At 48.8% G+C, this 23527-nt stretch overlaps 4 protein-coding genes across 4 annotated transcripts; 2 read left to right on the top strand and 2 right to left on the bottom strand.

Moving 5' to 3' along the window:
• Window positions 1-279: 279 nt before the first annotated feature.
• Window positions 280-9828, top strand: LOC131558204 (cytochrome P450 2D14). The gene is made up of 9 exons (XM_058805830.1): window positions 280-657; window positions 2702-2873; window positions 3599-3751; window positions 4362-4522; window positions 4657-4830; window positions 6639-6780; window positions 7323-7510; window positions 8392-8533; window positions 8659-9828. The coding sequence occupies exons 1-9, from the start codon at window positions 445-447 to the stop codon at window positions 8835-8837; spliced, it is 1524 nt and encodes a 507-aa protein (XP_058661813.1). The 5' UTR covers window positions 280-444; the 3' UTR covers window positions 8838-9828.
• A 612-nt stretch (window positions 9829-10440) lies between these two features.
• On the top strand, window positions 10441-12277 carry NDUFA6 (NADH:ubiquinone oxidoreductase subunit A6). The gene is made up of 3 exons (XM_058805839.1): window positions 10441-10617; window positions 10792-10907; window positions 12083-12277. The coding sequence occupies exons 1-3, from the start codon at window positions 10491-10493 to the stop codon at window positions 12212-12214; spliced, it is 375 nt and encodes a 124-aa protein (XP_058661822.1). The 5' UTR covers window positions 10441-10490; the 3' UTR covers window positions 12215-12277.
• Window positions 12278-14209: 1932 nt separating this feature from the next.
• On the bottom strand, window positions 14210-16679 carry SMDT1 (single-pass membrane protein with aspartate rich tail 1). The gene is made up of 3 exons (XM_058805844.1): window positions 16463-16679; window positions 15760-15900; window positions 14210-14491 (listed from the first exon to the last, which is right to left on the bottom strand). The coding sequence occupies exons 1-2, from the start codon at window positions 16616-16618 to the stop codon at window positions 15763-15765; spliced, it is 294 nt and encodes a 97-aa protein (XP_058661827.1). The 5' UTR covers window positions 16619-16679; the 3' UTR covers window positions 14210-14491; window positions 15760-15762.
• Window positions 16680-16908: 229 nt separating this feature from the next.
• Window positions 16909-23168, bottom strand: PHETA2 (PH domain containing endocytic trafficking adaptor 2). Its single transcript, XM_058805253.1, has 3 exons — window positions 23090-23168; window positions 22034-22129; window positions 16909-21508 (listed from the first exon to the last, which is right to left on the bottom strand). The coding sequence occupies exon 3, from the start codon at window positions 21498-21500 to the stop codon at window positions 20700-20702; it is 801 nt and encodes a 266-aa protein (XP_058661236.1). The 5' UTR covers window positions 21501-21508; window positions 22034-22129; window positions 23090-23168; the 3' UTR covers window positions 16909-20699.
• Between the last annotated feature and the right edge of the window lie 359 nt (window positions 23169-23527).

Below are 23527 nucleotides of genomic sequence, written 5' to 3'. Positions count from 1 at the left end.
CCCTTTCCAAACTGTCCCATGAAAATGCAGCAGGACTGGTTCCTTGTGAACTTCTCCTTGTCCGTCAGAGAAGGCAGCCAGGGCTCAGCCAGCCCCGCCCCACTGAAGGCATTGTTGGCACCAGCTGCCGCTTTCAGCAGGAACGGAGACCTCTGGGCTCGGGCTTTGGAAGAAGAGGAGGAAGAATGTCCCTCATCACCACTCCCCTAAGGCTGAGCCAAGCAGAGGAGGAGCTTAGAGGTAGAGCCAAGTTTCACAGTCAAAAGCCAGCAAGTGCAGGGAGAGAGGAGCAGCAGAAAAAGGCAGTGTGGGGAAGAGGAGGAAGCAAGGAGAAAGGAGCAGCTGTAAGGGCAAGAAAGTGAGAGAGGAGAAGAGAAAAGGCAAAAGGAGGCAGCAACAGTCTTGGGTCAAAAGAGGAGAAACAAGGAGTAGACAGGCTACAAAATGGCATTGCTCCTGTGGCTGGGGTCCCAGCTGTCATCCATCTGGAGCAACATCTCTATACTGGGAGTCTTTCTTACAGTGTTTACTTTACTGCTTGACTTCATGAAGCGCAGAAAGAAGTGGAGCCGCTACCCGCCGGGCCCAGCCTCGCTGCCATTCATCGGGACCATGTTCTCCATTGACTTCCACAACCCTCACCACTCCTTCGGCCAGGTGAGTGGCAGCCTCTGAGCAAAACCCTCCACATACAATCCACCATGGGCCCAGGAGGGCTGGGACCAGCTACAGGTACATACCATGGAGAACAGGAATTTTCCTTTCCCCTGAAATTGCTAGAGAGAGCTTTAAGACTAACTAGCAAAAAAAGGTAAAGGAATGTAAAAATATGCACACAGGATGATAAACATGGCTAGATAAACTGTGCCCCCAGTGACACAATTGTAGAGCTGGCTGCAAGCCTGACCTGTGGTCAGGCCTGGAGGCAAAGGAGCAGGGAGTTGTGCAAACAATGGAAGACAAACAAATATCTGTGTGCTGGGAATGTGGCTGCAGGAATGGCAGGCTTCCCTGGGAGTTACTGAAGCATGCCTGCAGGCATGTGACATTTTCAGTTAAAGAGACCAGCTTGTGGGATTTGCCCCTGCAGCAATACCCAAAATTAGAGTAGGTTCCTATTCAAAGCAGGGTTTAGCTTTCACAGGGCTTTCACAACCTGCAGCAGATAAAGCACGGGTGTTTTGTGCTTCAGCTTGCAAATTCTAAAGGCCTCTTTTCCAGGACAGCACTGTTCAGCTGCCTATCCAAAACCTGCCAAGTGGAGAAACTAAATACAGCATTTGTATGTAGTTCAAAAGCTTCTCATTTTCAAATCATATCACGTCAGGTCATACTAACCACAGTCTTGACCAGTAATCATTTTTAATGATGTATTTCTAGTGCCAGTGAAGTGCTAATCCCCTTTTCAACCCTACTGCAAATACAGTATTAAGTACTTCAATTCCTTTCAATGCTACAGTGAAGAAATCAAGAATCTTAGCTTTTAAACAAAGAAAAAAAGACAGAAAAAAAAGTAGAAGAAAACTGTGGGGTTTTGCTACTCTTGCACTGTCTTAAAACAACGTACTTCTGAGATATGCTCAGTGTTCCTGACTAGCAAGGGAGCTTTGACCTGCCTGCCCAGGAGTCCATGTCCCATTAAAGGGCTTGTCTACCTGGAGAAGGCTTTGCTCCATGGCCAGCTCCCATGGAGCTGACAGGATTCCCTGTGCAGCCATCCTGATTCAGCTGTATGAGTCTCACAGATCACAGCAGATGTAGGGTTCCAGTTACCAGTTGTACTAGATATGTACACTCTTCTTAGGGAGAAAGTTGACCTGGAACTCCAGTGTGAAATTGCCTTTCCCAGCCATGTTTCTGGAAACCTGTCTTTGGGTAGATCTTTAGGTACAAATGCATCTTGAAACGCAAATTACATATCACTTTATTATCAATACTTCCTTCAGCAGAAGTAGACCAACTGAGAACTTACTTAGCCTTTCAGATCAAAAGAAATAGAACCATTAGGAAATAATTCATTATTGAGCATGCAGTCTTTAAAAATTCCCACAAAGGTTCTTGACAAAATTAAAAGTACTCGCACAATGTTCATGACAACAGTTTGGCCAGGGTAGGTGTGTTCTACATTTTTCCACTTACAGGGCATTGATCCTGCTACAGCTGCTGCTTGGCACTGTTTGGAGCTGATACATTGCAAAGTTCAAGGTCAAAGATCAGCTGAAGATCTCTGAAAAAAAGTACCTCCAAGTTCACTCAGTAGTAAATGCCCTAAAGAAAGATATGGTGATATTTCTGATGTTACACTCAGCTCATTTTCAGGGACATGGGAAGCGACTGCCAGAGCCTGGGCCAGCTCTTGGAACTCCGGTGCCAAGCCCGGAGTGGGGAACTGCCTCGGTACAGGGATTTACCAGAGGCAGAACCTTTAGAGCCACTCGTTCTAAGGTGCCAGACACAAGCCATGACACGAACCAGGTTTAAGTGGTTAAAGTGGCAGAGAAGGTTCGGGAATCACGGGCTGGGTTACCATGAGAGGCAGGGAAACAGCTGGAACAAGGGGCGGGGAATGGCATGAGGGACAGCTTCGAGGAAGGGTAACACTAACTCGGGGAGAACATGGGGGTACAACAGAACAAACCACATAACAAAGAGTCAAAACATAAATTCAAACCGCAACAGACATGCTTTCTTATCTCGGCAGCTTCAGAAGAAGTTTGGAAACATCTTCAGTCTCCAGAACTGCTGGACCAACGTGGTAGTGCTGAATGGGTATAAAGCAGTGAAGGAAGCCCTGGTGCACAAATCAGAGGACTTTGCTGACCGGCCGTACTTTCCAATATATGAACATATGGGCTATGGAAAGAATTGTGAAGGCAAGTCCCATGACAATGGACATGCCTTGATGGCACTAGCAAGCGAAGGATTGGGTAGAGGCAAGATTTTCTCAGTGCAGTGCACCTTTGTGTGTCCCCCTGGTCAACCTCCTTGCATGTCTGGCACCCTTTGGTGGTGATAAACTTGGATTTGATTAAAGGGGGGCTCCCCTTCATGGCTGTAGTACAGCTCCAGCAATCACACACTTCTTCAGCTGTGTAAGGACACTGTACATGGTACAACCTTTCTGCCAGCTCCCAACAGCCACAAATTAGTACTTACAGTGCTTATGTAAGACAAAATGCTTATGGAAAAGGGTACATGTAAGTTTTTGCAAAAAATATGATAATTTAATTCAAGACAGAGTATTTTCCTACATCCTGCCCACATCACATCCTCAGCTCCTGTGTGGTGGCACATGCTGCTACCCAGTTCACACAAGCTATGGGAACAATGCTGAATGTTTTGGAGAGGTGATTCCTTTATCCTTAGCAGCCCTTGTTGCTCCCTTTGAATCCCCCTGCACCTTTGCCAGCCATGCACAAGCTTTAGAAGGTGCAGTGATCCTTTTCTGAATTGCTGTCTGAACAAGCTGCACCAGGTGAGACTGTTTCATCTATCCATACAGACCTGTACCTCCAGACTCACAATTGCTGTTCTCTAGCACCATTCACTTGATGTACAAGCCAAATATCTGACATTTCTTGCTCATCCACAATTCCAGGGATTGTTGTAGCAAGATACGGGCACGTCTGGAAGGAGCTAAGGAGATTTGCACTCTCTACGCTGAGGAACTTTGGGATGGGAAAGAAATCCCTGGAGGAGCGAGTGGTAGAGGAAGCTGGATTTCTTTGTTCTGAAATCAAGTCTGAAGAAGGTTTGTGACATCCACAAGGATGGGGAAATCACAGCAAAAGGCCATACAGTGATGCAGAGAGGAGTAATGCTACAGTCACTGCTGTTTGCATGCAGGGCTCTCTTCCCATGCAAATGCAGTATTCCTAGTCTATGTGCCCTCCTTGGAGCCTCTTCTGCTTTACACAGTGGGGCTACTGTAACACTAATCCATTTGAATCAGTAAACAAATAGGAAATTAGAAAGAGAGAGGTAAAACAGAGTTATTCCCAGAGCTCACTAACTCTACTTGATGAGGTTTAGTGGAACATACTGATATTATCATATGCAATAAAAGTGCAGCTGAGAGTTCACAGCCTGCCATCCAGACACAGAACAATGACTTACCTGTCAAGTCACAGAACAGCCCCACAGTTCAGTTTTTCTTGGGAATTTTCTTCTTTAAACATAGAGCAACTAAATATTAGTAAGAATGAGATTATTTCACTTCCTAGAGTGATGTTTGAGTGGTTTGGGGGCATTTCCTCCTGGTGTTATCAAAGTGGCATTTGTGTATTCTCACTGCTGACAGATGAGGTCCAGCAGTTTGGTGTTGCTGAGCTTCATGGCTTGGTCTCCATTTCCGTTTTCAGGTAAATCTTTTGATATACATGTTCCCTTAAATAATGCTGTCTGCAACATGATCTGCCACATTGTCTTTGGAGACCGTTTTGACTATGGTGATGAGACATTCAAGAAGCTGTCACGGTTATTTCAAAATTCCTTGGATGAAGAAACTGGATTCCTGCCTCAGGTAATCCACAAGCTGTAAGAAGATGCCCTCTATTACTTGAGAGAATTGTGTTTTCCTAATTTTTCTTTTTTTGCATCATGTAATAAATATCTCCTCTCTCTCTCTTTATCCCTTCTTTGGTTCTCACACCCCAGCTTCTTAACGTGGTGCCCATTTTGGTGCGGATCCCTGGAGTGGCACAGAACATCTTTCGAGCACAAAAGGAGTTCATGGACTTCATAGATGAGGCCATTGATAAACATGTGAAGACCTGGGACCCTGCTTACACCCGAGATATCACGGATGTATTTTTAAAGGAAATGGAGAAGGTAGGGTGATACTAGCAGACCCTACAGGATCAGGAGTAGTTCCTTTGCCAGTTCCAACTTGTGAAGCTGACTTTCCTCCTAGAGCTGCACAAAACCTCTTACCAACTAATTTCCTACTATTTCATTCCATGCTGTATCTTGAGAAGAAAGGTATTCTTCATGCCGGAACCTCTTTTATTGTCTTAGGACACCATGTTATCTATTGATGTCCTTGTTTCCATTTCCTGCCTTCACACTTCCTTCAGAATCTAGGAACTTCCTTCCTTCCAGCCTACAAAAATATGAAGGCTTCTAAAAGGCAATAATTGAGAATTCGCTAAATGTCCTAAGTTTGCACCAGGGAACAAGTCAGCATGCAAGGTTCTGTGTAATGTCAGCGCCTCAATGACTGATGCCTCAAGATCAGTCAGAAACTGGAGCAACAGACTGACTTTTTGGAGTCATTGCCCCATCCGCAGCCTGCCTTTAAACCAAGATATGATTTGAAACCAGTGTCTCCTTTGGGATATATATATATTTGAATTGCTTGCTAAGAACTCATTTGCTAGATCTCAGAGGAAGGCCTAAATTCTGAACTTCACTGAAATTAAAAGGAGTCTTTCTTTGAATTCAGTCAGGCACAAAGTCACTATAAAGTTAAAGATATTTGGGTTGGCCTGTCCATCTGCCATATGTTTCTGCACATGGATTCACTACATTTCAAGTACCAGATGAGCAATATTACCAAATTCTGCTTGCAAATCACTTCCCCCATCCAAGTCCTAAGACTGCACTGCTGCTCTGCATTACAAACCCTGCCATGCTGTGGGGATAAGGCACCTCCAGCCCATGGGCAGAGCAACGTGACCCACGTTACTCTGCACTGAGCAGTACAGCCTGGGGGTGGGTGCTGCCTCTTGTCACATCTCTCTTCTGTTCACTAACATCACCTGAAAGCCAGTCTGATAAATCCCTCTCCTGAGTTAACTTGGGTCAAGTCCATCCCAAAGTCCCTTGTCTGAGATCTTTTATTGGAATAACTGTGAGTCTTAAATGCATTATTAATTGCTATCCATATTACAACAGCATCTAAATATACAGAGTAACTTAACAGAAGCTAGTCCCTAGGAAAGGGAAGTATAGAGAGGATTAGAAAAGACAAGCAGGTGAACTCATGCAGAGAGCTTGTCATATCTCATATGCTAACAAATTTGAGCTCAATTAGCATTTGGTTGGGAGACCAGTTTTGCTAGAAGTGGTGTTACAGATTTAGTACGAAGCAATAATCCTTTAACCTGATAGCCCTGATCCTTGTTTTTTTTTATTTTTCAGTAGTAAGAAAACACCAGGGCAGAAGCAACGAGAATCTGTAATGCATAGCTAGAGATAACCCACTTAAAATAATGCTAATTTTGCATTTGCCACAACAATGAAGCCTCCTCTCTCCTCTGTGGCTTTTATCATCTGATCAAACCTGAATAAGTGTGCTCCACTTCCTCTGGGGGAAGATGTTACAGTGAGTGGCAAGGGCCTGCTGTCTGTTTGAGCTGAAGGCACAAGGTGTTTACATCTGTCCTGAAGGCAGGAGTAGCATTCTTCTCTGAGTATGCTGGAGGTGGCTGAGGGCCTTCAAATACAGGAGGTAACGGAGCTACAAAGTACATCACTCATGCTCAGACTGTTGCTTGTGCTGTAGGCCGGTCTCCCAATAAAAAGCAGGAACACATGCTAAAAAATGGATCTAGTGCTTCTCAGCACTTCTCTGGACAGTGATCTTCTTCCCCAGCAATTACTGCAGCTCAGATCACCCACTTTTTTGCTCTCCACAGGGTAAGGCAGCTGAAGAGAATGGTTTCCAGTATAACAACCTTCGTCTGGTTGTTGCAGATTTGTTTATAGCTGGTTCTGAGACCACCTCCACCACTCTCCGGTGGGCATTGCTGTACATGCTTCTCCACCCAGAAATACAGAGTAAGTCAGAAACTTACCTGCAGAAATGGAGCCTCTTCCCTTCAAGAGTCATTTCTCCACAAGGATTTTGCAATCAGGAACAGCTTTGATGATTGTTGGTCTAGCAGAAACAGAGGAGAAACACTTCCCAAACAGCTGTTCTGGCAGGGGTAGCCATGATAAAACGACTGAAGTTTGAAGGGCAAGTTTGCTCTTGCCTTCATTTTGAGGGCTTCATCTGGGGACTGTCTGAGGTCAGTGTAGGCTCTTCCAATATTTGGAACAGATTCTGATTGGTTTAAATTCTCTAATGCTGCTTGTCCAAGCTGGATAGAGGAGGGGTAAGGTAGCATATCAAGTGGCAAGACCTTAATAAGGGTGCTATGAGCAAAGAACAGTTACACATAGCCACTGATCAACTGAAAAATGCCTTCCTGTCTAAAACAGCTGGTCCTGTTCTCACACAGTGCTTACAATCTCCTGCAGCCAGTCTTCCTTCAGCTTGTACCAGATGCCTCTGGTTCTCTAAGGGTCCTCTAATTCTTTATCTCTTCTGCTTTCAGGTAAGGTCCAGGCCGAGATTGATAGAGTGATTGGCAGAGAGAGACCGCCCAGCATGATGGACCAAGCAAGCATGCCTTACACTAATGCTGTGGTCCATGAAGTGCAACGCTGTGGGGATATTGTTCCTGTTGGGCTACCTCACATGACATACCGGGACACCGAGTTGCAAGGCTTCTTTATTCCCAAGGTGACCGTGACCACACAAGCAACACAGCAACCTCTCCTTTTGCAGCTGCCATGCACAGGGTGGGGATGATCCCATCCAACCCTGCAGCATTGCACTTCCAGCCCCAATGGCAGTCACTGCTGAGCACTAAAATAGGACATTTTGCAATGCTAAATTCAGGCAGATGGTCACATCTGTGTTCTAGGCTCACACTTGTTGTATGGGAACACAACTGCAGTGGCAGCTCAGTGCAAAGGTTTCCTTTCCTCTCAATGAACCATGGTATTCACTGCCTGTCAGAAGCAGCCTAACAGACTCTCTAGAGGCACTGAACTCCAGTTTACTGGCTTTCCTGAGATGCTAGCAGTTCAATTCTAATCTCTGAAGCTACTCAGATGCCGTTGGCATTCAGGCCAGTTTCACTGTGACCAGCAGCTGCCCTGGCAGCAGTGGCAGAATTTAAGCCTGGGATTTTTTTGTAGCCGCGTGGTATCTCCTCTGATTTAGAACCTTGACATGTGAAACAGGAAAGCTTTGCAATTTTCCCTGGTCCCTGCAAAAGTTGGGCTTTGAAGTCTGTCAGTCAGCTTTTTCTCTGCAGCTCTAAAACAAGTCCAGGAGGATCTGAGAAGCAGATCCACTGCGTAACCGTGAAATTGGCATTTGCACGCTACAGCCTCTGTAAGGCTACAAATTGCAAAAGTTCAGGTGCTTCAGAGTGTAGGGCAGGCACCAAATGCCATTGGAAAAGGGCCCTGCTTTACCTCTGCTTCAAATAAGATGCAGAAGTGGAAATGGGGGCTATTAGTTGGCAGTCAGGGACTAAAGAGGAACCAGCACTGTTCTGTTGTGCCAAGATAATGCTGCTGGTCTCACTTGTTTCTTCTTGTGGGGGAGTGCAGGGGACGACAATCATCACCAACTTGTCTTCGGTGCTGAAGGATGAGACAGTCTGGGAGAAACCAAACGAGTTTTACCCTGAACACTTCCTGGATGCAAAGGGGCAGTTTGTGAAACCAGAGGCCTTCCTGCCCTTCTCAGCAGGTAAATCTGAGGGGAGGATCCAGCTGCAGGTCAGAAGCACAGCTGGAGGGTGATCCGGTCCCTCCGCGGCAATTCCGGCATTGATTATTGCTCTCTTTGCACACTTCCTCTTCCCTTTCTTGCAGGTCGCCGTGTCTGTCTGGGAGAACAGCTAGCCAGGATGGAGCTCTTTCTCTTCTTTACCACTCTCCTGCAGAAATTCACTTTTGTGCTCCCTGAGGACCAGCCCAGGCCACGGCAGGACGGTCACTTTGCACTCACCAACTCTCCACACCCATACCTGCTGCGAGCTCTCCCAAGATAGGTGCACACCACTCCCCTTTCACTGACAGACCACCACTGCCCAAACTCTGTCAGGAGCATGGCAGGTCTAGGCAGGATCATGCCACGTTCAATCTCAAGTCTCTGCAGAAGGCCACAGCTGTGTAAAGTAAGGATCTAGGCCACTATCTTGTTGAGCTTAATTCCAATTGTGCTTCTTGAATCAGACAAGAGAGCTTCAGCTTCAACAACAAGGTGACATCACAATGTAGTTTCAGTGTAGTGCTTCTGGAAAATCTTACCATCCAGGACATTCATGTCCCCTTCATTCCTTCCTGTTTATTACACACTTCTGTGTGTTGAACAAATATTGCACTGTCTTCATTTCTAGCCTCAAAGAAAGTAAGTTTTAATCCTGACAGCCCTTATGTCACACTATGTCTTCAGTAGGAATAAATACCAAGGAGTACATAAATAATCCAGATGGTGTTTTAGCCACAGAAGAAGGTCATTTGTGAAATACAGAAATTTCCATAAATACATTTAAAGAGAAATCCTGGTGTTTAGATTTATTATCTCATTCAATTAATTTTTTTTTAATTTTTGGCATTACATAAAGTCAGCTCTTGGACAGGTTTGGAACTCACCTTGGGATGGAGTTAACACTGTTTGAAACTGTATGGCCACAGATTTCAGAGCTGCCTCTCTCTTTCTTCTTGCAATATCCCTGACAAATTGTTTGAAAGATATAAAGATATGTTGATGTTTAAATTAGGAGTAGCCCACTTACCATATCTAAAGAGATAGTAGCACAAAGGAGCTCCTACATATAACCACCACTAAAAAAAAATAAATAAATATGAAATCGAGTGCACGTGTGCAGTAGTAATTTTGTGTAATAGTAATTTTGGAAGCTACGAAAGCTATGGAATTATGCATATACTTACTAACAAAATTAAGATCTGAACTTCAGCAGGAACTGCACATTTGCACATTTATGCTTTTCATCAACAAAATAACTTGAAAGAATAAAAGTGATGCGAAATCTCCTTTCTCGCCCCTCCTCTTTCTGGTTGCGTCAGTCCTGCTGTGCTCCTGCCTCAGATACTCACCTGAGATTTCTCTCCTCACACCCAGCACCTGCGCCTTTCTAGATCATTTCAGTGTTACTTTTCTGGTCTGTTCAGTGACACCAAACTGCATGTGTTCAGATTTATAGCGGCCAGCACATTCCCCAGTGTGTTTAAAGGGAAATTAACTTTGGAGAGATTCCGGCACTCGCTTATTTGGATAAAACGTGGGTATAGCTAAAGTAGAGAGTGTCTTTTCCAGCATGCAAGAGTGACAGAGAGAAAGTCCACTTGCCTGACCGAACAGCAGCCGACTGTGGCGTTCCAGGGCAAAGGGAACAAATGGCTCGCTCCAAATCACAGCCCCAGCCCTGCCCTGAGGGAGGAGCGGGCTCTGAGGGGCGGGGCAGACCCACGGCCTCAGGAGGCGGGCCCAGTGTGGGCCCAGCCAGCAGCTGCTCCGCCCCTTGCAGCACGGTGACTGGATGATTGGCGTTTCTTTTGACCAATCAGATGGGAGGCGGCCGGCCCAAAAGGCTGGAGTGGCAGCTCAGCTGGCCAATAGGAGCAGTTGCCCTGCCCTGCGCGCTCCCGCGGGCGGCGGAGAAGGTGGCGGTGGCATCAAGATGGCGGTGGCTGGCAAGGGGGTGGTGTCGGCCGCTGTGAAGCCGATCTTCAGCCGGGACCTGGGCGAGGCGAAGCGGCGCGTCAGGGAGCTGTACCGGGCCTGGTACCGCGAGGTGCCCAACACGGGTGGGTGAGGGACGCGGGGCCTGCTGCGCGGGCTCAAGGTCGGAACGGCCTTAGTGACATTGGTGAAGCCGGACGAGTGACAGTGTAGCGATTTTTAGAGTTGAGTTGCGCGTTGCTGGTGGAACAAGTGCAGAACGACGTGGATGACCGCAGTAGGTGTTGTGTTTCTCTTAGTGCACCTGTACCAGCTGGACATCACGGTGAAACAGGGGCGGAACAAGGTGCGGGAGATGTTCATGAAGAACGCCCACGTTACGGATCCACGCGTGATAGACATGCTGGTTATTAAGGTACACACTGTTACTTCTGATTTGTTGAAGCTGCAGAGAATATGGCTGATGGTGGTGAGTGTGATGGAGGAGAGGAACAACTTTGTACCAGCCTGTCTATGGAGTGGTTGTCTTTTGCAGTTGGATTGGTAATATCTGTGTCAGCAAACCTGTTGATAAGGGATCAGGTGGCTTTAGAATTCAGCAAGTGTATGTCAAGCAAAGCGACAATTAATTAACACTAAGCTTGTTCCTTTTTTTTGTTGTTTGCTCGCCCTTTTTTTAACAACAACAATCAAAGGGAAAATAGGTGCTGCTCACTAGTTTACTATTAAAAATGAACTTTCTTCCCTCTACAGTACTTCATTGGATCAGAAAATAGTTTTCTTCACTGATTCTGAAACATATATTACAGTGTCCGTACTTGGTGGGAAGCTGGTTTTGGGTGGCAGAACACTCTGGCTCTGTAACACATCTCATGGTGCGTTACAGATGCTTCAAAGCAATAATCAGCACCTCAGGCTTCAAAACGTGTCTGAGCAACAGTAACTCACCTGTGCAATTCTAATGCATTAGAAAGCTTCCAAACAATGACTGCCATGCTCACCTGTTTTGTTTCTTGCATTTCAAGACAATTACTCTGACTTTACATGATGAAAAAATCTGGAAACAAAGTCTTAGATAGTATGCTAGGTGACAGTTCCAGGCAGTCTCATTTTGCTGTGCTACCATCCTATAAAATGAGTACAAAAGAATGGAATTGTGAAGAATTTGCATGTCTCAGTGGCAGTGATACTGGTGCAAAACACTTGGCAGCAGTTAATTTTACAGCTGAAGTGTTGCTGTTCACCCAAATTCAGTAGAGGTGCTCGAAAATTAGGAATGTTGTGTACAATTTTATGGGAGGTGTGGGTCAGGAAAGAAACAAAGCAGGTTTTAAGAAGGGGACAGAGTCTCTTGCCTGTGTCACAGGGCTGGGAAGCTGTGCTGCAGAGAAATCCATGGAAGTCCCAAGGCAGGAACAGTATATTTGTGTCACAGTGCAGGTGATGCATGCAGGCTGTAGGAGTACAGAACTGTTGATGCAGCTATTATTTTTGTAGGTGTTTTTAAGTTCACTCAAATAACTTTCTCAGTACTGTGTGGTTAGACTTGGGCTCTGCCAACTAGTCTAAAATTCTTTTGTGTATGTGCAGGGAAAAATGGAGCTTCAAGAAACCATTCATGTCTGGAAGCAGAGGACTCATGTCATGAGGTACTTCCACGAGACGGAAACCCCGCAACCTAAAGACTTTCTGTCCAAATTCTATGCGGGCCACAATCCTTGAGGAACTGACTCTGTGTCTTCCTGCCTTATATTACAAATAAAGTTCTATACATAGAAAAAAAAATCCATACCAAGAGATTCTCTAGCATCTTAGGAGCTTAATGACTAGGCAAATCCAGAGCATGTGCAAGCGATTATGATCTGTTTGAAGAGCTGTCATGTCCTAGTTTTGCCAGTGTGTATTTTCAGTGGATGGCATTTATCCCATCACTTGCCCTGGGGTGTCTGCTGAGTAACCACAACACAGCCTGGCTGCTGGTCTTTGTGCTTGGCCTATAGCCCCATCTGTAGATGTTAGCTGTGTGAGCAAAAGGGCAGAAATGTTCTTGTGCTTGAGGGGTATGTTAGGGATATTGCAAGACACTGCAGTGTATTCATGCAGTGTCTTGCAATTTCATCCTATGACTTTGTTGAACTTGTGTTTTATATTGGACATTAGTCTCCTTCACTTCTCCCAGAGAAAATATCCTAATGGTAGGCAAATAAATCCTTGTATAATAAAACATCAGCAGAGTCCATTTCTCTGCTGTAAAATGAAACTACCTGGAAAAAGGGGATTTGTACTGTTTTCCAGAATAGGAAGGCTCTGTAACAGCTTCTGAAGCCAGGAGAAGGCGTCCCACCATCACCTCATCCACTGAATCAGGAATTATCAGTTCCCTTTTGAGAGGGATAAGGAGAATTTATTCTCTCAGCAGAGAACAGGTTTTCAGCAAGTAACTGGGTGCTCTTCCAGATGTGCCCAGCACTGGATGTTTGCAGTTAACTCAAAATTCTTTTATCCAGCCTAAATAAACATCTTTTTATCCTGTAAGTCCTGGGGCTTTCTTCCCCATGAGGACTGTAACACAGCACTCCTCAGGGATGTGTACATAGCTGCCTTGGGCCTCCAGGGTTGACAAAGCCAGGAGGGGCCCAGGAGGGACAAAGCAGTGAAAAAGATTTTGGCAGCATCTAAAACAGAAGTAGGTACATGTTTGGCTCCCAAGAGCAGATAAACTGGAACAACTGCTTCTCAGGTGGCTTTGGGCATGGAGGGGGCAACTCAGATACCAAGTGACTCAAGAACCTGACAGCTGCCTTTAGCTGCAGCTCTCGGGGTTACTCAGATTACAGGCTCCCTTTTCTCTAGTAGCCATGCTGGAGAGTTATTGAGCAAACATTAAAAGCTGTGCCAAAGAAGTAAGGGAAAAAATGTGGTGTTGGAACTATACACTGGTCCCAGTTCAATAGCAACACCAATAAGGAAGGAAGAAATGGGCAATCAAGAGGCCAGATCTAGTGACCAGAAACCATGAGACACTGGGGCAGTGCTGGCTTAAGAAAAATAAATAATTGACCAACCTCTCAAGGTATCATTTTGAGAGAACAGCTGGTCTGCTGTGACTAAAGATACTCCTCCTGTGCCATAACAGCAAAGGAGACCTTTAAAGTCTATGATGCAAGGATTTAAATGCAATAGCAAACACTTTTATGAAAAGAGGAGTTGAAGTTCATACAGTGAAGAAAACAAATACCTTAGGGCTCTTTCAGAAGGAAGTACTGAACTACCTAGGAAATATTGGATACCTGGAGCCAGCATTCAGAGATGAAATGCTGTAAAACACATGAACAAGTTCATTTGCAACTTGTGATCTCAACCCTTTACCAAAGCCACTCAGAGATTTAACTCTGTGATGATAATACTGTCTTTCATCTTCAGTGAGGTGAAGTTCATGACACAGTCCCCATCAGATACAGCTGCTAGGTTGTTGAATAGTGCCATTGTCAATGTGCACTCCATTCTTTAACAGGGCTGTGTTGTGGGGCTCTGCTTCCCCTAGGATTCCACATGTCCTGTAGATGAGTAGTGAGTTACTGAAAGGACTCAAAAGAGAAAGTAAGCATGAAGAGAGCCTCCCTACTGGAACAGACATCCAGAGATTGAAAGGTTAATACAGAAGTGCTAGGACATAGGAAAATAACATATAAAAACACAGGACCAAAGTTGCACATGTCAATCTCTGGGTCTTTAATTAAGTGTTTCCCATGTTGCTAATTAAAGGCATCCCAAGCAGTCTTTGATGAGGTGAGCATGTGTGTGCAAGGACGCAGGGCCTATAAAGCACTTCTTCAACCCTGATTACAGATTTCCAGCATACAGAGATGTGCAGGACACTCACTGGCAAAAGGGGATACAAAGCCCCCTGTCCCCTTTGGGAAGGGCAAAACACAGGTGACAGATGTTGGAACCATTGTTTTGTCAATGGCTTTCTCCTTTCTGTTCTTCTGTTCAGTGCTGCAAATAGAAAAAGAAGGTGTTACAGATACACTACTGAGCTGCAGTCTGCATCCTCCTCCCAAAACTACACAAGATGGGGTTTACAACAGACCAGTGCAGTCTTTGCAATCTTTTAAGTCTTAGCTTTTAGTTGCACAGTGCATGCTGGAAAGCCCCTTTTTCAACTGGAATACACCCACCAAACTGACTGTAAATCTACATGATTTACAACAACTTCTCTAAAACAGTTTCTTTGTTCTACAAATAATCAAATATACCCAAACTCTAATCTTTACACAAGAGCAAGCTAAACAGAATAATGGAAAATGGTAGAAAGTGTAGCGCAGTGCAGATAAAGGTGAATTATTTCCATTCTTCCTTTCTGCAATGAGTCTGAATGGTCCAACTACTCCAGTATTGTAACACCCAACAGACAGTCTGTTCTGATGGGTTCTGGAATGCTCTTAAATTGTTCACCTATATCAGAATTTCAGACAGTACATGATCGTTTAGGTTGGAAAAGACCTTCAAGTTCATTGAGTCCCAGTTGCTAATGCAGTACTGCCAAGTCCACTGCTAAAGTATGTCCTTAAGTGCCTCATCTACACCTCCTCTAAATACCTGTAGGGCATGTGACTCCACCACTTACTTGCCTGGGCAGCCTGCTCCAATGCTGGAAAACCCTTTCCCTGAAGAAATGTTTCCTAATATCCAATCTAAACGTTCCCTAGCAAAACCTGGGGCTATTTCCTCTTGTCCTGTTGCTTGTTAATTGGGAAGAGATTGAACCCTTCCTGGCTGCAGCCTCCTTTCAGGTAGTTGTAGAGAGTAATAAGCTCTCCCCTGAGCCTTCTTTTCACCAGGCTAAACAGCCCCAGCTCCCTCAGCCACTCCTCATAGCAGGTGTGCTTCAGACTCCTCAGCAGCTCTGCTGTCCTTCTTTAGGTGTGTATGTAATGTAGGAACACTGAAGTCTCTGTTGTCTGCAGTAAAGACCCTCCTTGACTACATTTTATTTCTGATTCAGCTAGCAAGATCTAAAACACCATCACTTTTTCCAGTCTCTAAGAAATGCCTGGCATGGAGATTGCACAGACACCAGTCTGGCCTACTCTGGTACGAAACAAAAAAGTTCATAGCCAAAGGCTATATCTGTGTCCATGTGTTTAACAAGTACATCTTTTAAGCTGTTGCTGCCTGTATTTCCTAGTCTGAGATTCTCCTCCCTGCCCCAAGCCAAACGGGAAGCACAAATAATTAGATTGCTGGTGTAGTTAATGACATACCCTTTAATCATCGTCATCGTCATCCTCTGGGACAAAGATATCATGTTCTTCAAGTAGGGCTGCAAAGTTCTTACTGATCTGAGTGCCAACATACAGGAAAGGGATCACGACGCTGAACACTCTGAGGAGGCCGAAGGGCGTCTGCAAGGAGTCGATTGTAAAAAATGGATCTTTACATCCAAGCAAGTCGCACTTTGGCTGAACCGGCGCACTCCCGGCTCCCCAGGCGCGCGGAGGAGCCGAGAAGCGGCTCCCAGAACGATTTGCGTCCCCGGTGCCAAGCCCCGGTCACCGCACCGCGCTTTATGAGAGTATTTATTATAGCGTTACAAACGTATTTATTATATCGTTACAGCGAGCGGGCAGCCCGGGGCAGGGAACACCCGTGACTTGGGAGGGGGGGCGGCCGTCGGTGACAAAGGGCGGCGCGTAGGCGGGTACTGATGTCCCCCTTGCGTCGCAGCGCTGCCTGACCCGGAGGGGACGCGGGGGACACCGGCCCGGCGAGCCCCGCACGCTCAGGGGCGCTCCCGTCTCCCTGCCGCTGCCCAGCGCTTCCGCATTCTCGCCCGCAGCCCCCCGCTCATTGGTACCAGACACTGTCACTCACTTCCACGACCCCGCCCACAACAGCTGCGCCCGCACCGATTGGTGACCGCTCCCACCCGTGACTGCCGCCTCCGCCCGCTCGCCCCTCACTCACCTTAACCGGCTTGGGCAAAATGGCGCCGCTGCGGGTGACGGTGGCGCCCCGGGAGGGCACCAGCGGCAAGGCCGGGGCCCGGCCCGGCCCGACCCAGCCCGCACGCCCCGAGCGAGCCACGGTGGCCGCCAGGAGCCGCCCGGCTGCCGCTGCCATCGTCCCGCCTGCCCCGAGTCGCGGCCCAGCCCAGGCGTCACCTAGGATCTCGCGAGGCTTGTGGGGAGGCGGCGCTGTCGGCACTGCACATGCGCAGGTGAGGCCGCGCCCCCCGGGGTCTGTGGGCGTTCTCGGTGCCCCCACGGGACGGAGCGCCCGGGCCGCCCCCGCCGCCTCCCGGTAAGGGAAAACCGGGCCGGGGAAATGGCCAGGCCCTGCAGACACGCCAGGGGTTCCATGGATCCATTAACAGCGCACGGGCTACAAATCAAACCGGTTTATTCGGCTTCGCGGCATAAAATACAAACTCTAAACAGTGTAATGGGATGTGTAATACAAGTTTCGCGTGTAAAACAAACTCTAAACAATGTAATGCAATGTATAATACAAGTTCCGCGTGTAAAACAGGCGCATGCAAAACCATCTCCTAAAACAGGGAACACGCCCTACCTAAAACAGAAGCACTTGGAAAGGCAGGATTCGCTCGTAGTGTTTTCCAGGTGATTGTGCGGAGAGAACACGAGTTTGGTGCTGCTGGTGAAAGATGCCCCGTGCCTTGCAGTGGGGCTTGCTTTCAGCTTCTCTGCAAAGGCAGCCGAGAGAGGTAACACTGAGGGGTAGCTCCCTCAGGCACTGTTAGTGCAGTAGCTACTGTACAAAACGCCTGATCTTGGTCATGATTGTCCACCCCGTGGCCAAAAAATGGGCTCAAATATGAAATGCTAGCCTCAGAAAAATGTAAGGATTAAATCAACTATTTTAGCAGGCCATGTCAGAATTGCCCTTCCTCTTCCAATTTCTTTTACATTTCAGTACCTTCCTCTCATCGCTTGTGCACTAAAGAAAACTCTTAGAAAAGGATCTTAGTTCAGTACTTTAAGTACAGTACCCATTCAACTTCGGTGTTCAGCTGCCCCTTTGCCTAGGAACCTGTTTTGATAGACATTCTCTATGTTTAAAACTAAAAAGGGAAAGTGGAGGCAGGAGATGAAACAGTCCAAACAGTCCAAACTTGAACGACTGGAGAAAAACCCTGGGTGGCAATCAGCCTTATTTTGCTGCCAGGGACAATGTGCAATGAAAACTCCCTGCCTTTCCTGTAACAACCTCTGCCTGCAGGAAGACAGACAGGCTGCTCCATTAGCCAGCCGAATGTTCAACCCCAGGAAGCTGAAATCCTGACCTCCTGCCTGGGGGCTGCTTCAAAGGCACTGCCAGCACAAGCAAGTCAGCTGGGCTGGCTCCATAGCCCCATCTCTGAGGAGGGAGGGCAGCACTCAGGTGCTTCCTGTCTAATGAAGCAAGTGGCAGTGATCATTAAAAAACCTGTACTCCTACACAAATTTGGGCAAGGCTCCAACATGGCTGCTACAACAGTGGGAGGGTGAGGAAACCCTGATCAAGCCCATCCAGAGGCCCAGGCATGGATGGCTGGGCTGAGTATAAATGTGGATCGGGATTCAGCCATTTTCTTGTCAGCACTGGAGAATAAAATATAGAATGATTCCAAATGCACTGAGATGGGAAGCAGAGTGCAGTGCCTCATTTGCAGGATTTGGGATTTAGCTGGGATATGGGCTAATGCAAAGATAGGTAGTGTGGAAATTGCGCTGTTTGAATGGGACAGATTAAAGCATTAAATATAAGCTCTTTAGTAGTGTTACGAGCACAATCCTGGCTTATTAAAACACACTAAGCTTCTTAAGAGTGAAACTGCCCTTAAATGAATAATACTGTCTCAGATTTAGTTCTGACAAACTGGCTTTGTTAATTTATCTTCCCTTTCAAGTCACTCCCAATTCTTGGGTCTCACGTAGGAACTGCCACCACATTTTGATTTGTTTTGGAAGTTGGGTCTTTACTGTCAATCTGCCTTATGTTAATCTGAGACATCAGGAATATTATCTCTCTATTACATTAAAAAAATATAACCACAGGAAAAGGCTTAACAAATTTGACCTTGGTCCCAAAGTACCCATGCTCAGAGCAAGGAGGCACAGGTAGTGCAATCCCCTGATGCTGCTGTCCTGGCATGGGAAAAGGGACACATTTGCAGCCAGGAATGCTGCAGTACCGAACTTTTCAAGCAGCACGATAGGGAGGCAGAAATGGCCCCTACGTCCAACCAGCTAAACTGCTGAGGAAGCCAGGGCCTTGCCCCATGGCCACCTGCTCCAAATTTTTCTGAAATATTTTCACAAAAGCTGAAAAAAAAGAATCCTCCCGAATTTGAAGATCCTTGCTGTGAAGTAATACAACCATGAACTGGAGAGGACTGGATTGTGTTACTCCCAAGTGAAGGTTACATTCTCACTGCCCAAAGTAATTTGTAAGATCTAATTTAAGATCTGATTTCCTCTAATATACCATTGAGCTATAATTAGGCAGGAGGCTGGAAGCTCATCATCCAAAACTACCAGAGACATATTTTAAAAGGCACCAAGAGTTAACAGAATTAATTTCATTTCTGCATTGGCTATCTCTATAGGCCATTGCAAAGTAGGAAGCTGAGTGTATTTAAGGCCAGAAAGGTTCCAGCCAGTCATGATCTGAAATGGGCTTTTGCTTTCCTAGCAAAGCTCTTTAATCAAAAAAGGACAATAAAAACAGCTTAAATGTTTTCAGATGGGAAGCATGCAACTAGATAAGGGAGATTTTTAAACCCTGTCCCAAGGGTGCTCTAGTCCCTGGGCTTGGCACCCACCTACTTGTACCGTGTGCCTTGTGGCCAAGGTTTGTGACCTACTGATGGACAAGTGTGTTTCCACAGTGAGGTGACAGGCATGCCCTCCCTGCAGCCCTCCCAGCCTGCTGGGAGGACAGGATGTGCTGCAGAGATCAGCCAAGCAATGCTGACATAGAGTCAGAGGGAAGCGCCAGCAGGCCGGGTGCAGGCTTGGTAGAAGGCAACAACATGGCTCTGACACTGGAGAGGCAAGCCTGGACACTGCCAACAGCCATAACTCACTCCCACACCTTCACTTCTCCTCCTGAACCAGGCCTCTCTCCCTCCCCACCCTTCAAAGCCTCTCCTCCAACTGCGCAGCACTGCCGGGAGCTGGGCAGAGCCACAGCACTGAGAGAGGCCCTGCAGGAGCGTGGCTCTGGACACTCTCCTGGGCAAGCAGCCCCATGAGCTGACTGAGCCCTCCATGGCACTTTGCAGGGGCTGTGGTCTAAACAAAGGCTGAGACATTTACTCCTGCCCAGGCAAAGAGGCTTGAGCATCCCTGTATAGGAACAGGGAAACCTTGAGCCAGAGATATTAGCAGGCTTGGTTACCGCTTGACAGAGTCCAGATGAGCCCTGGGGTGCTCCTGGTGTGCTTCTGAGGCTTCAGGCCAAGCTCTGTGTCTCCATTTCAGGCTTGCTGCTGAGTATGAGCACATAAAGAGACTGTTGCAAGACCATGATATCCACATCCTGAAGGATTTAGCTGAAAGAAGGGTTAGTGCAGATGAAAGCAAAAAAACTATGCAAAAGCCCCAGCTGCTGTGCCAGCAACAGCTGCAGAGGCTCACACGTCCTGTAGTGAGAGAGGCACAAGGCTGGAGGCACACGCCAGGGCCAGTGGCCTGTCAGAGGCACTTCACGAGAGCCCAGCCTTATCTGCAGCAAAAGAACAAAGGCAGAAGGACTTTGGCACAAGACCACAGACAGTAATAAGTACTGACCAAAAGCAAACTTCCACACTGAGAAACAAAACAACAACAACAAAAAAAAAAAGTGGTGAAGGAGAGGTAGGGGTGAAATACCCAGAGCATCCGCCGTGTCAGGACAGCAAGTGGCCAAGCCTGTTGGCTGAGGTTCATTGCTGATTTGGGCAGCTCCTATTTCCAGCAGAGAGAGTTTAAGTAAAGGTGGCTCCCCTGGTGTTACACACTCTCTGGCTGTATAAAGCCTCATGGAAATTAAATGTGAGGTTTAGAGATTTGAGTCCCTCCCAAGTGAAGCATACACACATCACACTCAGCCATTCAGGAGGGCAGGGGGCAAGCAGTGTCCCTCACTTTACTCTTCCTGCATGCAGGACAGGCTTCCAGGCATCAGCTGGCCAGTGACTTGTGTCCTGTGCCCCCAGTCACGGGTGTCCCCTCTTCTGCCTCTCCTGCCACTCCCGTCTCAGCACTGCGATCTCCTGCCCGTACCAGTTGTGCAGCTTGGAGAAGCAGATGGTTTCTGGTGGCACTGGGCTCTCCAGCATGGCTGGTGAGAGGCCAGGTGATGGGGATCCTGTGGCACTGCTGGCGGCCGAGCGCCGGCGTGGAGGCAGGGGCGGGGGCTTCATTTGCCCCCCATTGTGGTCAAGGGAGGTGGCTCCACCAGCGACACAACCACCACTACTCCATGTGGAGTAGCCATTCTCCAGGGTGGTGGGCTTCTCCTGGAGAGGCTGCAAGGCAGGGTTGGAGAGATGCCTCTTCCTGCCAGAGGAGGAGGACCTCCTTGGAGACTTACGGCAAGCAGCCAAGCTCTTGCAGGCCTCCTCCAGCTGCTTCTCCAGCTCCCTCACCACCAGCCGCATGTAGTCGAAGCTGGCCCGTGAGAGTGCCTTCACCCAGGCCTCCATGGCAGCCTGCCCGTCAGCCACCAGCACATAGGCCCTGGCACCAGCGTCATCAAAGCGGATGGCAAATGCGAACTCCTCAGCGGCCTCGCACAGCTCCACGGTGCAGCCCTCCAGGACCACCAGCCCCATGGGCTCCCGGCTCTCCCGCTCCTCGAAGTAGAAGAGGAGGTTGCCCTTGAGGACGAACCAGCGGCGCTGGTAGGAGGTGCCATGGTGGTGGTGCCGCTCCACCCGCTTGCGCAGAAAGCCGGTGTGGTCGGCCGGCGAGTCACAGGTGGCGTAGTGGGCCACACTCCGCTCATTCAGCTTCATCGCCCCACCTAGGAGCAGAGGAGAGAGGGGGAAGAGGTTGTCTTGGTGTGAGGAGCATGTCACTGGCCCCCCCAGAAGAGGCCTGATCCTGCTCCCAGGGAAAAGCAGCCCCCATTCCAGCAGCCGCTGATACAGGACAGCATCTAACCCAGCAGGTACCCTACAAAGGGCAGGCTGGTTCCTCGCTGCTGCAAAGAGGAGGTCACTACCAGAGCCTCACCACCCAGACACCTGCCTTCCCTGTGAATGCCAACACCGCTGTTTAATTTCTTATTCCACAGGTGAACTACTTTGCTGGTTTTTAATGGGGCACATGAAAGAAATTTGCCTCTCTGCCTGCGAGGCACTCATTTTGCTCTCTATTAGAAGGCAGGATAAGGAGGGTGTTTCAGACCCAAGGGCTCTGGAACTTGCATTTCTGTCCCCTTTCCCTACTCCCTGTCTCCATACAGGACCACCCATCCCCACCAGCCTTCCTGGAAGAACTCCCAGCTCCAGCAGGTTCACCAGCAGTGGGATGCAAGGTGCCGTACCAGCTGTGCAGGTCAGACTGCAAACCCTCGCTGCCTTCCTTGGCCAGGCTGCTCCCTAGCCGAGGGTGTTGGAGGCTTTGGCGTGATGAGCACCATCTTTGGAGGAGGAAAAGGATGAAGAAGAAGTAGTTATGAACCAGAACAGTTTGGGACTGACAGAGCTAAGAGCTGCGTCACTCCCACCTCAGAAATCCAGGGTCCTCAGTGCAGGCAAGCTGCACTGGAAACTGGGATAGTAAAACTGGGGGAACATACACTTGCTTCAAAGCCTGAGCCCTATCCCAGCTCAGGCCAGTGCTCCTGTGGGTTTGTTTTCTGGCTCCTGGGTTTGTTTGGGGTTTATTAAAAGAAAAAACTAAATGTTTTGCAGAAGCTGTCACTGTCCCATTTGTGAAGGCCCTTTGGTAGGCGACTCAGCAAGTCAAGGAGGGCAGAGCCTTGAGGGGCAGAGCCAGTACAAACCTTTGTGCATTGTTCAATTGCAAAAGGATTTCCAACCGCTAAAACTCCACACATAGAAATATGCAGAAAACAAACCACAGCCACCACTCCCAGGACACATCTGGGCGCTAGGAGCTCCCCACTGCTGAGCAACATCCAGAATCCCTCCCGGAGCCCCTCTCTCCCATCAGGGCTTCTGGGGCACGGCTGAGGACATGGGGGCACGCACCCCCGCTGAAAAAAGCCCAAGACCCCGATCAGACACCAGGAAAGGCTGTTCGCTCCCTGGAGGTGCTCTGCCCTGGGGAGCTTCCAGCCTGGCACACTGTGCTGCGGGCCGGCCCTCACGCGGGGGGGCTGCGGGGGTCCCACGTGTGCCGTGCTGGGCTCTGTCTTTGTGTGCGGGCGCACGCCCGTGCGATGGGGCCGCGTGTCTTTGTGAGAGTCTGTGCCCCTCCAGGGGTGAGTTCGTCGAGTGGCTGCGCCCCCGCGGCCCCGCCGCCGCTCCCGCCCCGCCGCCCTGCCCTGCCCCGGCCCGGCGCCGGCGCCACCTGGCCCTCGCCCAGCGCCTCCCGTGCGCCGGCGGGATCCCGGCCCCTGCCCGGCCCGGCTCACCTCCGGCCGCTGCTGCTCGGCGGTGCGGGGCCCCGGCCCTGCCGCGGCCGGGCGGGGAAGGCTCCTGCGGCCGCCGGGGCCGTCCCGCCGCGCCGACAGCACCGCCCCGCCAGCGGCCAGGGGGGAGCGGGGGGGCCGGGACACCGCAGCCAGACCGGAGCCGAGTCCTCCCGCACCCCTTCGCTCAGCCCGACACCTCTGCGGGGTCGCAGCCTGGGGGGGACCTAAACCCCCGCTCCGAATCACTGTGGGGTGCAGCAGGCACGGGGACGGCGGTGACAGGGTGCCAGCCACGGGGTGCAGCTGCAGCGGGGTGCAGTACGGGCTGGGCGCAGTTCTGATGGGCACCGGCTACGGGGTGCAGCCACAGTGGGGTGCAGCACGGACAGAGTGCAAGTTGGGGAGCGATATTAATGGGGCGGCACGGCTGTGGGCTGC

The sequence above is a fragment of the Ammospiza caudacuta genome, chromosome 5 (assembly GCF_027887145.1).
Source record: "Ammospiza caudacuta isolate bAmmCau1 chromosome 5, bAmmCau1.pri, whole genome shotgun sequence".
Lineage (NCBI taxonomy): Eukaryota > Metazoa > Chordata > Aves > Passeriformes > Passerellidae > Ammospiza > Ammospiza caudacuta.
The sequence above is the reverse complement of the archived record's forward strand: the minus strand, read 5'-3'. Positions and strand labels throughout refer to the sequence as shown.